Raw genomic sequence first — 15,035 nt, 5'->3', positions numbered from 1 at the left:
CAAACCATTCTGTGATTCTATGATTAATTTTTATGTAAAACAAGTTTGCCATTTTACAGTCTAGTAAGAAAAATAATTAAGCGATTGTCATGTTGACGTGCTTGTTGCCTATGTGACATCTTTGTTTCAACAGACCTTCATTTCACTTGGGAATATCAAAAACTTCAGAGGTCTCTTTTAAAGTAGATTAAATAGAAACATTTTGTCTTTGTATATATGTAACTTTTAACTGTCTTGTTTAAAACTGTCATGGAGTGAAAAAATTTCTAGAAGTATAGAAAAATTTTAGATAGAAGTCAAGGGAAGGTTAGTCCTTACAGAACAAGTAGTCTTTTATTTTAAGTTACTGTCATTCCTAAAAACTCAACTGTGGAAAATTTCAGTTAAACTCTTGAAATGGCTTTGAAATTGTTCGTCTTTTGCCTTCAGTGTAAGGCAAATGGTCAATGAATGTTTGACATCTTTATGATCTTCTAATAAAAAAAATTGAGTGACTTACATATTTATGTATTATGTGTGCTAATTAACAAAATTTTGAAGAACATAGGAAAATTCTTTAGGTGATCTTTGTCGATAAATAAAAATATTATAACTTTTGCACTAGAATACATGTAAATATAAAAAATCTACACAAACCAGATAATCTTCAAACTTATTTTAGTTGTTGCCTCTCGTCTTTTTAAAATTTGAGCTTATTTTTTGCAGTGTTGCAAACAAATTATTTTGGGATTGATTGAATCTTGTAATAAGTAGGCACACAGAGTTTGTGCCTCCCAAAGTTTTCTGGTCTTTTGTTTGCCTTGTGAGAATGGTAATAAAGGAGGTCATGTACTCAGAAAGAATGGCATCCTATTTGCTTTTTTTGGGGGCATAGTAATAGTCTTATAAAAAAGGCTAGAGAGAATGGTGCTGAATTTTCTTCATTCCACCCTTCAGTTGAGTTCTGTGATGCTCTACCACTAGTAATCCTATTTGTATGTACCACATTGCCTATCTTTCCTTATGGAGGAGAAGTAGCAGTTTCTGACTGATGCTTGATGAACTCACTAGGAAAATGAATATAACCTGCTTAAATACCACGAATATATTTTTGTGTATGCTACATAAATATATACATAAATAGTCCAAAACAGTTTGTTATTTAGCAGAACTTACATACTTGCTGGTGTTTAAGATCTATTTAACAGAACAAAGTCAATATGTATGCCTGTTAACTAACTGTGTTTTTCTTTCAAGAATTATATGGATTATTTATCACGACTATATGAAAGGGAAATAAAAGATTTCTTTGAAGTTGCGAAGATTAAGATGACGGGCACAACCAGAGAAGGAAAAAAATTTGGTGAGCTCCCAGGAGGCACATGTCTTGCTTGGAATCTTATTATTTGCTTGTAAAATACTCATTACTGCACCTAGGGCCAATTTTATAATGGTATAAAATTGTTTACTTTTGGCAAGGTGGAAGAAATTGGATGAAAAGTATGATTGGTCAAACTTCTGACTTCCACAAGGCTGAAGTAGCACGACTGAAATCTTGTAGAATTGGTCAAGATAGAAGGACAAAGTATGTTATTTCTTAGATTTGCAAATCTACACTCAGTTTTTAACAAACTACCAACCACATTTTATTACTTGAACTATCCCACTTTATTTCTGGACCAAATCTGAAAAATCAAATCTTGTAATTAAAGAAAGCTTGGGCAGCATGTGTGTGTGTTCCTTCTGCTATTACTCTACTTTTAATAAGTTTTGGGTGGATTTTGAAGAAGCTAGTTTTAATGCTAATTCTCCCTAAGGAAACTCGTGTATTTCATAGTGTTTTCAGTGGGATTTACCTATGTAGCCTGAGACTAGAAATCATACTTGGTTAACTTGTAGTTCTTTCAATTTAAGGGAGTATGTATTCCTGATAGGATTAAATAGCTTAGTGTGAGTATGGAAGTGAAGCTTAAAAAAAAAATAACCTGAATACTTAGAATGCAACAGTGATACAGGTGTATTTATATATTGGCTATTCTGTATTTTAAAGTGGACTGTTTCAAAACTTGATTAAAATATTTGTATTTGCCACAGTTCACCAGTTTCCAAATTCAGAAATGATGTCCAGCTTTAGTAAATCCTGTCAAGCCTATTTTGGGCCCTGAATTTATGCTTTGAAGTTTGACAGTAAAGAACAAAAAAAAAAGTAATGAAAGGAAGAAAGCAGGAGAGGGGTGAGCCTTGACTGAGGGAGGGGGAAGCTGGAAAGATAAGTCTTGGCAACTTGTTGAACATGGAGAGCAAGTGGTGCCATAATGTGTCGTCAGAACAGTTAAACTCATAAATCTTGAAAAGTTATTTTATTGCAAGAACAAAACACTTTATCTTAATATAATTTGATTTCTAAAACATTCTAAACACTTTCTCCTGGCACTTGTGATTTGCATTTGTGAGGAGACAGTTTTTGTAGCAATTTCCTAACTTCTGTAAATGTTATGGAGTGATGTGGCATTTTGGAGAAAGAGGACCTTCAATTTATAACATAAGAGCTGCACCTTGAGAAGACTTCTGTTGTGTATTTGTGCAATTGTATTGATTTTGTAACGGCTTACAACAGTGTGTAGTTTCAAAGGCTTCCATGTTGAAGGTAGTGGTTGTACAATTACTAGTTGCACATTAATTCAAAATACATCACTTCTTAATAGAAAACTTATTTAAGGAGCAGTCTAGGTGCATAACGCTCCAGTTGTACTCAGACACTAAAGATGACCTGTTTCCAAGCTGTGTTGGTGTGTGTTCTTGCCTTTTTTGTGCTTTGGGAATAGCATTGCTGTTTGAATGCCTTAAACGCAGAGGGGATGCTGGGAGAATTCTGGCATTTTGTGCTAGTGCAAGGTTCTTTGTCTGCATTTTTATGGCAAAAAAAATCTGGGTCATGAATATTCACACTTGTCTTAAGTTGGTTTTTTTCTTTTTTTTTTTTCTGATGAAGCCAAGACTTTGATACTTAAATACCATAAAATCAATGTGGGAATGAGTGCTACTACTGTCATATGCTTATATGATAGTGGCTTCTCAGAAGCCACTATGGCTCCCCTGGTTGTCCAGGGCCTGATCTTTGCCTGTAGTTCTTCACATTCTGTAACGTATTCCCATGCATTTGGAAATTGAGGACACTGAAGAAGTGGGACCAATGCATTACAGATGCATATGCCAAATATATCAGGCCTAAACCTTTGTATTCTAAAACTGCCAAAACTCCCAAGATCTAAAAACTAGGCTGGAATTAAATTCGAGTTTAATTGTCAGTAGTGTTCCCTACTTGAGAACATCTGGTATTTAAGACATGTTTGTGGCATTTAGAATTATTTACTCATTCTATTACAGTAGGTTCTGCTTGCCTGCTCCATTTTGGGGGGCTTGTAGCATCCATCCTCATCAAGATCTTAATACCACATATTGCTTTTAGTGTATGTATGCAAATGCCTTTTACTGGTTAGGGATTCTCTGTTTACAACAAATGCCCATTTGTTCTAAATTTCATATTGAAGTCCACTTGAGGTAACTTTCATTCTGCAAAACCCAGGAAAATTTAAAAAAAAAAACCTTGTAATTTTTTTAACTATATATTTGTTGTTTTCATCCTCTCTGAATTCGCAGTGATCAGTTTTTGGTACAGAATGAATACAAAAGATGTATTCTCTGTGTAAACATCTTGATTTGCAAACAACAGAAAAGGTTAGCCAGTCTTACTGCTGATATGGATGATTTTACAGTATTGGTGTGTGTTTTCTAAATTGAAGAGGTGGACAATATCTCTGACTCAGTACAAAACTGCATAAATACATTTTAATTTCTTCATGTCTGTTACCAATATGATTGATCTTGCAAACCAAGTCTTTTGCAATATTAACTTTGACAAATAAAACCCTAATTTAATGGGCTTCTCAATTTGGGAGAACTTAAATACATGTTACCAAAAATGTTCTTTGAACACACTGTATTAAAAAAAAAAAGTAAAGTTTAACACCTAGAAACTTATTCTGTTTTCTGTGTAGCTTAGATACTTAATTTCTACGATAGTAGCTCTCCAACTAAATGTGTTTGCAATGTAGTTACTTGCTGCTTATAGTTCTCTGCATGTTTCTTTCCAGTTAGAGCTTAACTTGCATCTTGTGCATGGTTTGTGCAAACTGCATTTTAACTTGTCTTTGTCTTTGATGCTTGCAACCTAATCCATCCCAGCTACACTGCCTCGAAAAGAAAGTGCTGTCAAACAGGAAACTGAGAGTGAGTATAACTAGTTGCATTAGTTGGTATTGTCAAAGCATGTGTGTCAATGTAAAGATGTAGTGCTGCATTATGGAAAATCTCCCTAACACAGAAGCACTCCATTCAGAATGAAATAAGCGTTAGCAGAATCAATGTTTTTGAAAGGCAAAAATGAAGCACGGCTAAAATGGCCCAGCATAGAAGCTGAAAAGGTTTGCAGGTAAAGGCAATATCTTTTGGTTTTCCCACACTGCTAGTTGATCTAAAAAATATGTTTGTGCCTGAGAACTTGTGGTAGTTTTCCAGCTCTTCCAGTAGGTTAAGGTAACAACTTTTACTAGATCTACAGAGTTTGTCTTGTGTCCCTAGGTTAGATACCAACATAGCAGTTAAATGAAACTTGCAAGATTTCTTTTCTTTGTGGTTGATATCTGAGAAGTTTACATGGAGGTCAAATATTGATGATTTCTTGATCTGTTTTGTTAGTAGATTCTTCCTTTCTGTTCCAACATTTCTGAAATTTGTGAAAAAAATAAAATATGCTCCTCACCTAGGAGAAGGCCCCACAATATCAGAAAGAAATGTCTGAATGTTAATTATGCTCAAAGGAGCGGGGAGCATTATTAGTAGAGTTACTATGGGGTTGTACATCTAGCAAAATAGCTGGAGCAAACTACGTTGACAAGAAAGATCAAGTGCAAGATGAAAAAGTGCCTGTGTATATATAAAGCTTTTAATTTTTTTTCCCTCTTGTGGATTAATTCTTCTGCTGGTGGCAGCCTTTGCCCAAAGTACATTCACAAAGACCGTAAGTGGTCTTTGCTTCCAAGTTTTCAAGGAGAATATCTATCCCAGTGTTCCTGCATTTCACAAAAGCTTTGTTCCTTTTTTACCTTTTTCCATACTATACAATGAGGGCTTATATCGCTACATTGTACTTTGAAACTTGCTGAAGTACTTCAGTTACCTTGTAACAAGAAAAAAATGTGTTTATAGCAAAAGCATTTGCTGCTTAGACAAAAATTGAGTTATTTGGTTTTAATGTAGGACTACTAGCAACTCTTGATCTTAATGAACCTGTTCTTCTTGAGTATTTTATTCTGCCTTTACTTCCCTCTTTCATAATGTCTCTATTTCACAGGTCTTCATGGAAGTTCTGGAAAACTGACTGGATCTACCTCTAGCCTAAATAAACTCTCTGTTCAGAGTTCAGGAAACCGTAGGTCTCAGTCATCCTCACTGTTGGATATGGGAAACATGTCTGCCTCTGACCTTGATGTGGCTGACAGAACAAAATTTGATAAGGTAAAGGCAAAATGTTACATAGGTTTCCTGTTTAGTTTTGTATTGGAAGCCTCCTGCATATAATTTTTGTGTGGTTTAAAAATATATACTGTTTAGATCTTAAAACATGTCAATTTCAAATTCAGTATGTACCACACATCTAATAAAGACAGTTTCTAAGAAATATGCAGATCAGAATACTATTCTCTGATTATAAGATAGATGCCATTTAGCTCCTTTATGTGCTGTGTGTGATTTTTAAAGAATGTCAAGCATAAAAAATGGTCTATTAAGTTTAAGCCCAATATGCATTTTTAAGCAAATAAGAACTGAACTGATGGATTCTTCAACTGATTTTATTTTTCTCAATACAAATGTTCATGTGTTCTGTTGCATTTTGCCAGTATGTAAGCAAAAGTGAAAGATAAAGCATAATCATCTTTTATCCAGGACTTAAGCATGGCCCTAAAATTTTATTTATCCTGGTTTCACATGAAAGTTATCATCAGTTTTAAGCTTTGACCAATGGCACTAAGTTATTATTGGGGGTTCCTCAGCATCTGTTTAAAAACCTGCTGCCCTCAGCATCTGTTGTTTGTTGGAGTTTTTTGGGTTTTGTTTTGTTTTTTTTTCCTGAAACTTTAAAAATTACAGTACTCCTCACTTCTTGTGGAATTAACACTCCAGTACTATGGAGGGAAAAGGAGCTGTTATCAAAGTGTGAGATAAAAAATAATTTTCTTGCTCTCTGTTGAATTATTTGATGGAAATGAGTATTTTTCTTCTGACTTCTTCAAATCCTTGCTCAATCTTTTTCTGGGAGGGAATATTATATGCCTGAAACAATTTTAACTGTTAAGTTATCACACACCTGTAGCATCAGCTTGTCTAAAATTAAAATAATAACTTTTAAAAACAATTTTATATACAAGTATTGTGCTGATTTTTTCAACTCCAACTTTCATCTCGGAGCCATTGGTGACATGTGAGTATGACTAAAGTATACAGAGCTGTAAGCTATTGAGCTGACCTAGTAGGTTTTTTTTCAATTTTTTTTTTTTTAGGGGAATATTCAGTAGTGTGGATTTACTACGTGGCCAGACTGGTTTCATGTAAATTATTGCATGTCTTAAGCCTTAAATACTTGCAGAGAAAATTCTGTGTTGTGTACAGATGACAGATTCATACATAAACATACTTCTGTATGTCTAATGCCTGACTTACAATTTCAGTAGTTTGTATTAATAAATTTTTTAAATGAATTATTGCCAAAATAGTGTTTAATTTTAGATTAAATTTAAAAATCATGATGAATACTTCTATTTCAGGATAAAATCTGCTGTTGGTTTCTGTAGCAGCTGTGCAGAAACTTTTTCTATGGAGCAGTTATCTTCTACATACACAGTTTACCTGATTTTCTTCCCTGAGGCTTTTAATTTTATCATCTTCATCTCAGCAACGCAGGCAGAAAAGAGAGTGGCACAACCCATGACTTACTATTAAATGCAAATGTTTTCATTATACCACAGAAGTCCTTCCTCAGGCTGTGACTAGAAAACTTCTAGTTGTGGAAAAACACAGATTGTTCTTTTCTTCCCGGTGTTATATGGATGAGAAGGGACTATGTTGAAGATGCATGTAGCACTTTCAAAGATACAAGTACAAGCTGTTTCCATTTCTGTTAAGTAGAAATAGGCCTTGTAAAGCTTACTGAAGATAGAAAGTATAAAATCCTATGCAACAAACAATTAAAATTTGTATTACTAACTGTTCATAGCATTTATTTAGTGCGTTGATAAAATATTTGGCTTTCTTTAGATTTTCGAGCAAGTATTAAGTGAACTAGAGCCTCTGTGTCTGGCAGAACAGGACTTCATTAGTAAATTTTTTAAACTACAGCAACATCAGAGCATCTCGGGAACAACAATGGTATGACTCTTCATTCTGTCACTGAAATAAAAATATTGAACAGGCCTCATAAGGGACTTGTTTAAAATCTAACTTCTGAATTTATCTGGCAATTATGTGATCCAGGTGATCAATAATTTGCTTTTCTCCATTAGCGGCAGAATATTTGTTTTTGCCTGACCAATACAAAAATTATTAAAGATGGACCGACATGTTTCTTTTGCCATGGCTTTGTTTCCTTATAAGATCACAATAAACCCTTCATCCTGCTGTGCAGGAAAGCAATGGGTAGTAATTGTGGATACTGTTGTATTCTGGGGAACGTGACCAGAAAACTACCAGTACCTTACAAACTACTGGATTTGCTGCTTTGCGGGGGGAGGGTGGGAAACCAAGCTGATAATTACGTTGGTTTTGTCCGATATACTTATCACTTATATATAGGATTGGAGACAGGCTTTCAGCTTCCTTTATATACATTCCTTATTTTTACAGAATGAAGCAGAGGAAATGGATGGAGGAACGTTATTTCGTTCATATAGTTCTGGTGTTCCACAAACAGTATCATCTGAGTATGTGCTGCTATTGCTTATTATTGATTCTTAAGTCTACATGTGAATTTAGTTGGCATATAAAACTTTTTTCTCTATAATCACAAATTGTTCCCTTTCAGTGAAAATGGATAATGAACTCTTGATTTTTACCTAGACACTGAATGTGTCAATAAATATAAAAATTTTTGTATCTAGGATGGATGTTTCTGTCTATAGTAGTACAAAAAAGATGCTTAATTCTGTAATAGTTTGCAAAGTGAAACTAGGCACTGTAATATATAAAATATGCTTTGGAAAATATGCTTAGCAAAGTTCTGAATTTGAGTGCATAGCAGTTTCCACACAGAAAATATTTTTTGGAATATTTTATGCCTTGTGACTATTGATTTTTACTGTGTAGCACTGGCATTTCTTCCCTTAGCAGCATTCTGAAAATCATGAGACTTGTTGAATGCAAATGAGACTACTATAGCCAATAAATTTATCCTAAAAATGTTATCAAAGAACATGTAATATAGCCTAGTAAACTGTCAGAGTAATATTTTTCTTATGCATTTTTAATAGGAAGGACATGATCCGACAAATGATGACAAAAATATTCCGTTGTATTGAACCTGAGCTGAATAATCTTATAGCGCTGGGGGACAAGATTGATAGCTTTAATTCCCTTTATATGTTAGTTAAAATGAGTCATCATGTATGGACAGCACAAAATGTGGACCCAGCTTCCTTTCTCAGCACAACACTTGGAAATGTTTTGGTGACTGTCAAAAGGAACTTTGATAAATGCATTGTAAGTTCTCTAGTTATTCTGATTAAGGTAACTATAATATAGGAAGCCTACTCCTGCTCAGTTTGATTTTGCATTTCTTTATAGTTAAAGTTTTGCTTTTAATTTGAAGTGAAAATGAGTAACTTTATTGCTCTTCTACTGGCCAAACCTTCAAAAAAGTTAAACTAATTGATGGTTGTGTTTCTTTTTCCTCTCCATTCCAATTTTCTTCTATAATTAGCTATTTGTAAGAAATATGACCCCTCACTCACTGCTGTGACATTTTTAGTTGTTTCTCTAAACTCGTAGTCTTGCTGAGATTACTGAAGTCAGTCAAGTAAACTGTAGCTCTCTGCCTTTTTTACTTACCAAGACAAAACCTCATGGAGTTAGGTAGGTTTTGCTTTTCCCCTTTGAGCATAATATGCCAAATAGACAGCCCTTCCATGTGTTGGTTATTTACATCTCATACTTAATAAAAACTTGGCTTAGATAAAATGGCAAGTCTTTTGGCAGTAGGAGAGGCAGCTTCTACTGTCAGAAACTTCCTTTTGCTTAATACAGTATGACCATTATATGAAATATGGCAAATTTGGTGAAAACCTAGTTGCTGGTATAACTTTTTTTATTGTCATAAATGTAATTTGACTCTAGGCCAACATAATAAGGCTGACCATTCTTGATCAATTTAATGCTTCATGTATTTTGAAGCTGATTCTTTTGAATTAGACTCAAAGTTTCAGCAGAAGATTATCAAAACTTCTGTAGCAAAAGGAATTGTTAGCTTGGCTGAATGAGAAAAGCAGAGTTCCTTCTTTGATTATAGACTGCAAATTGTTAATTGCTTCTGGTGGATAAGTTTGGTGGGGTTTTTTCTTTTTTCTTAACACTAAGTAAACAAAGGAGAATAAAAGCTGGAAGACTTGCCCATTTTTTGTCTTTCCAATTATTTTATTTCTTAATGAATTTTTGAGGGTGAAAAGGGAGATAAGCTTACTAAGTAGATAAGGTAATAGATTAAATTATTTCAGTGTTTGAATAGATGTCAGTTTTTCAGTATGTCTGCATTTTTAGTTTCATTTACTAGTTGTTAATTGTCTGGAGTCATATATTAGAGGCTAACATCTGTTCTTGTTTTAAATTTAAGAGTAATCAAATGAAGCAGATGGACGAAGTAAAAATCTCAAAGAAGAGTAAAGTCGGCATCCTTCCATTTGTTGCTGAATTTGAAGAGTTTGCAGCCCTCGCTGAATCAATTTTCAAAAATGCAGAACGACGAGGAGATCTAGATAAAGCCTACATAAAACTTATTAGAGCTGTCTTTGTCAGTGGTAGGTCTTTTGAGGTTGTCATATTTACTAAAATTATTGTTTCCTCCTATGTATAGATTTTTTTTTTAAGACTATTGTAAGCCACATGACTGAAGTGCTGAAATTTTGGTTCTCTCTATTAGTAGGAGAGCAAGTGTAAACCTTTTGATTGTAATACACTTTTTAAGACCAAACTGTAACTATTTCCCTTTGTACATACTTGTAACTTTCAGTTACGACAGAGGGCAGTGGTTAAGACACTGGAGGGAGAGAAGAGATGGCAGCAACACAACACGCTCAATGTGAAGTGGTTTCCTGTCTTTTCTCCCCCAGTGTAGCTTAAATGAGGAGATGAACCTGGATAGGATCCCTGGGATTTGGCCCTAATACCGTTCATCTTCATAGACCTGTCTAAAATAAATCATGTGATTTCTGGCTATGAATTTGACCCTCTCTTGGCAGATTAGGTCCTTTGTGTCCTAGCCTGACACACTGGAATGTTTCTCCAGTCCTCCCTATTTTCCCAGCTGTAGTCTGGAAGAACAGCAACTCCCTTGTTCTACTGGTTTTATTTAAAATTTTAAAAAAAGGAGGCTGGGGGGGAGGGCAGGGGAGAATATGCAAGCCAATGAACTCTGGAAAATTGTAATTTGCTTTTAAAATGGGGTTGACACAGATGGACAGGCTTCTCTGTGCTGATTTACCTGCAGATTTTCAAACAACCCCATGTATAGTAATTCCCAACCACTGAGACTTGCCTCTTGTTGAGGGAAAGATTGGGCAAGAGGAGACAATAGAGGCAATAAAGCTAGTCTGAGGAAGTTACAGCATAGTGGTTCTGATCATATTAGGAAACTGTGAAGAGACATTGCTTCACAGTACAGTAGGCTAGAGTCCATATGTAGTCAGCAGGAGCATCCCAGCTGATAGGACAGTAAATCTTGAAAGTGTTTTTTATTTGATTGCACCCAACCTTTCTGTCCTTAAGAATTTACTGTGCAAGTGATAAAACTAAGCAAACACCAACAGACATGCAAAACTATACAGTGGTAAAATAACTAGTGCAAGAAGAATTTAGAAAAGCATGTTTTAAAGGGGGTTTAAAATTATGCCAAACACCAAAGAAGAAAGGAGAATCTGTTTCAGACAAATACAAAGTAAACTTAACAGGGAGGATAACGGATAGAAGTAAAGAATGAAGACGAAACAAAGTCAAAATTATGTACAAAATCAGTGTAAGCAGTATGTTTACTGCAGTAGGATATTTAATTTACAAGTAATGTCTGGGACGGGTCAGAAAGATGTATTTCTTCAGGTAGAACTGGGGAGGGGCATGTAGAAAAGTGTATGCAAAGAATAAAATTGGCAGTAGCAGACTTTTCCTAGTTGGCATTTCAGCGTTCTGACTGAAATGAATTTGTGACCTTCATTGATAGTCTGGTGCCCAGGATAATTTTCATGGTGGGTATCCTGGTAGTCTCAGCAAAATGATTAATGGATGAACGGGCATAGAGACTTAATTACTTTATTGGTTGAAGCCATCCTCTTTCAGCCTGCTTTTAGGCACAATATGGGAATGATAGGTAGAATTTCTTTTGCCTGCCCTCAGTGTTTTTTTTGGGGGGGAATGAAAGTATGAAAGCTTATTAAATTTGGAAATTGATAGTAACTTTGACCATAAAACTAATAAGCTAAGCAAAAACTGAGAGGCTGGGAAGTACATTTTAAAAAACCCACCACCTTAGTGAAGATTTTTGTTTTAGCAAAGAGGGGAATGAGACTTTTCTTAAATAGTTCTGTCATGAAATTTATTAGGGATAATGAAAGCATGCTTGTAAGCCTCCACAGAATGTGGGTTGTTTCTCACTTACATAAATGACCATATGTAGCCACTATTTTGTATCATTTTATAAGGGACTTTTTGGCATACAGATTTCATGGTCTTAGAGCCTTTACATATCTGTTACTTCTTTTGAAGGCTCTCAGGTATTGATTTATTTAGTGGCGATTATGGCAATCACTCATACAAATGAGTATCATTGGCATAAAATCCATAATTCTTTTTCTGACAGTATTATGATTATAATTTCTGAATTCGATTGTCCTTCTGGTATTTTAAGTATTTTGCTTCTTTTTCTTTCAGTTGAGAAAGTAGCTAATGAAAGCCAGAAAACACCCAGAGATGTGGTCATGATGGAAAACTTCCATCACATTTTTGCAACACTTTCTCGCTTGAAAATTTCTTGTCTTGAGGCTGAGAAAAAAGAAGCCAAACAGAAGTACACTGATCATCTTCAGTCTTATGTCATCTACTCACTTGGACAGCCTCTTGAGAAATTAAATGTAAGTATATTTGAGTTTATATGCATTTAAATGGTACAGAGTTGTCTTTCTCAAATGTTTAGTTTGCATTATCTGATCTCTTTATCACTGAATCTATCATAGTCTCTATTTTATTATTTTAGACTCAAGCATACCTGGCAAGAGTACTCTTCTCTCATGAGTAACAGTCTTGGATGAAAATAACCCGTTTTTTCATGGCAATAAATAGTACTGGCTAAACGTCAGTTGTCTTAAACCAGTGGTTTTAAGGAAGGAAAAAGTGAGGAGAAAAGTAATTAGGAGCTTTGGGATAATTGTCTCCACCTCAGTGGCAGAGAAAATTACTGTAGTTTCTGAACTGTTCAACAACAAGAAAAGTTTTAGGGAAGTTCTCTATGTCTGAAGCTGAACGAAGCATTAAACTGAATGCTGACAGGTTCAGACTCAGTTCTGCTTACTGAATGTTTCCCACTGTACATTGCTTTTTATAAAAGCAGGATTTCAGACACTAATTTTCTGGAAAGTCTTAGATGTATTCTCTTTTTGAAAATTAAAATGCTTTATTGCTGCTTGACAATTGTGGGTTGAGTCCGGCCAGCACCTAAGTGGCCACATAACTTGCTCACTCTCCCCTCCCCAAGCAGGACAAGGGAGAGAATGGGAAGATCAAAAGCGAGAAAATCCGGGAGTTAAGATAAAGACAGCTTAATCAGTGACAGGGGAAAAGAGAGAGAGAGAGAAAACAAGTGATTTGAAGGCAGTCACTCACTAGCTCCTGCAAGCAAGCAGACTATGTCCAGCCAGTTTCTGAGCAAGAGCCACCTTGAAGACAAGCATGCATCCTTCCTCTAACCCTAATTTTTATAGTTGAGCAGGATATTACATGCTATGGAATACCCTTTGGCTAGGTTTGACCTGTGCAGCAATAACCAAAACACTGGTGTGTTATCAGCCCTATTTTAGCCACAAATTCAAAACATAGCACCCTATGTGCATGCTATGAATAAAGTTAGCATGCATGTAGAGAGACACACAGAGTTTATAGGCATACTTCCCTCCATTTTTATTATGTTGAGCCATCTGGTGTGTGGCAGTGAGAAGAGATGGCAATTTTGAACAAATATTGCTGTTCTGTAATTATGGTTTAAATAGAGAAATTCCTAGTCAGATGCTTACTTAGCTTATCCAAAAGATGCAGTATTTTACCAGGCTGCGGCCTCATTAACTGAGGATATTGAGGCTGATTCAGTATTAGTTATAACGTTGCAAAGAAAAGCTTGATTGCTTCTAGAAATGTGATGGCAGTTTTACGCTAGTACTTATGGAGTGCTGTATTCCTAGGCTGTACCTTAATGTTTATGGCTGAGCACTACTTCGTGCCCAATTAAAAGACAAAAATGGGGGGGGAACATGCAACAGTCATCAAGCAGAATCAAGACTTAATTACACACATGCTTGTAAAATTAAGTTAATTAGTTTAGATTTGTGATAATCATTAACACTGTTATTGTTCGTTAGCATTTTTTTGAAGGTGTTGAAGCTCGTGTGGCACAAGGCATACGAGAAGAGGAAGTAAGTTATCAACTGGCTTTTAATAAACAAGAGCTTCGTAAAGTTATAAAGGAATATCCTGGTAAGGAAGTGAAGAAGGGATTAGATAATCTCTACAAGAAGGTAGATAAACATCTCTGTGAAGAAGAAAACTTACTTCAGGTAAACTAAATCATGGCTTAAAAACCTTATGTTTACAGAAAGGCTTTTATTATTAATTTTGCATATGTATTCTGTAAGAAGTGCCTATCTTCAGCATAACTCTGAAAAACCATTAATTTTGAGCAGAGTCTTTTATAATCCCTGTCTATTTGTTGTAATATTGTTTTGAACTGTAGTGGTAGAGTTTAGAAATAAACTTCCTCTGTGATTCCCTAGCTGACCATTAATGGATGATCCCTGTTCTGCAAAATATTCTGGGAGAGAACTAGATTTAAATTAACTGTTAACCTGATAGGAAATTTATCTGGTACTCTACAGCAGAATATACTTTCAATTACATCTTTTCTGATGTAAGTCTTTTCTTATACTCTGTAAACTTTCTCACTGGAATAAATGACAAGTAGATTTAAGAGATAAGCATGTATTAACAGCTTTTTAAAGTCTGAAATGTGAATTAGTAGCACTGTTCTGGTTCAGGCTCTTTAAAGACAAAAGCAATTTTTTACGGCAACTTACTCATCTTTACTATTTTCTGCTTTGCAGTGTAGATTTGGTAGGAGTCATGTAAATATTAGATATTTAAACTTAATGGGTAAAAAACTTCAATCTCTTCTTAATGCAGCAATTCAGTTTACTGAACTTTGTTATTAGCAAGCTTTAGTTTTAAAATGACACCTGAACTGAGAATCAGTTAATGAGCCAATGTTTTGTAGTTCACATATAATGTATTGTCCCAGTTTCCTGAAGTTTGGTTTTTTTTCTTTGGCAGGTTGTGTGGCATTCCATGCAAGATGAGTTTATACGACAATACAAGCACTTTGAAGGGCTGATAGCTCGCTGCTATCCTGGATCAGGAATTACTATGGAATTTACTATACAGGATATTTTAGACTACTGCTCCAGTATTGCACAGTCTCATTA

The 15,035-nt window shown here is 35.0% G+C and overlaps 1 protein-coding gene across 1 annotated transcript; it reads left to right on the top strand.

Moving 5' to 3' along the window:
- Nucleotides 1-1,236: 1,236 nt before the first annotated feature.
- LOC104468500 (exocyst complex component 1) lies at nucleotides 1,237-15,033 on the top strand (the record flags this gene model as incomplete). The annotated part of the gene is made up of 10 exons (XM_010082653.1): nucleotides 1,237-1,342; nucleotides 4,225-4,269; nucleotides 5,393-5,556; nucleotides 7,354-7,464; nucleotides 7,939-8,015; nucleotides 8,562-8,790; nucleotides 9,917-10,100; nucleotides 12,223-12,422; nucleotides 13,920-14,114; nucleotides 14,884-15,033. Coding segments are annotated over 10 exons (1,461 nt in total), but the record flags the coding sequence as incomplete, so codon positions are not given.
- Nucleotides 15,034-15,035: the final 2 nt, after the last annotated feature.

Source organism: Pterocles gutturalis, unplaced genomic scaffold (assembly GCF_000699245.1).
Source record: "Pterocles gutturalis isolate BGI_N339 unplaced genomic scaffold, ASM69924v1 scaffold49504, whole genome shotgun sequence".
NCBI lineage: Eukaryota > Metazoa > Chordata > Aves > Pterocliformes > Pteroclidae > Pterocles > Pterocles gutturalis.
This window is presented reverse-complemented; position numbering and strand designations above follow the sequence as displayed.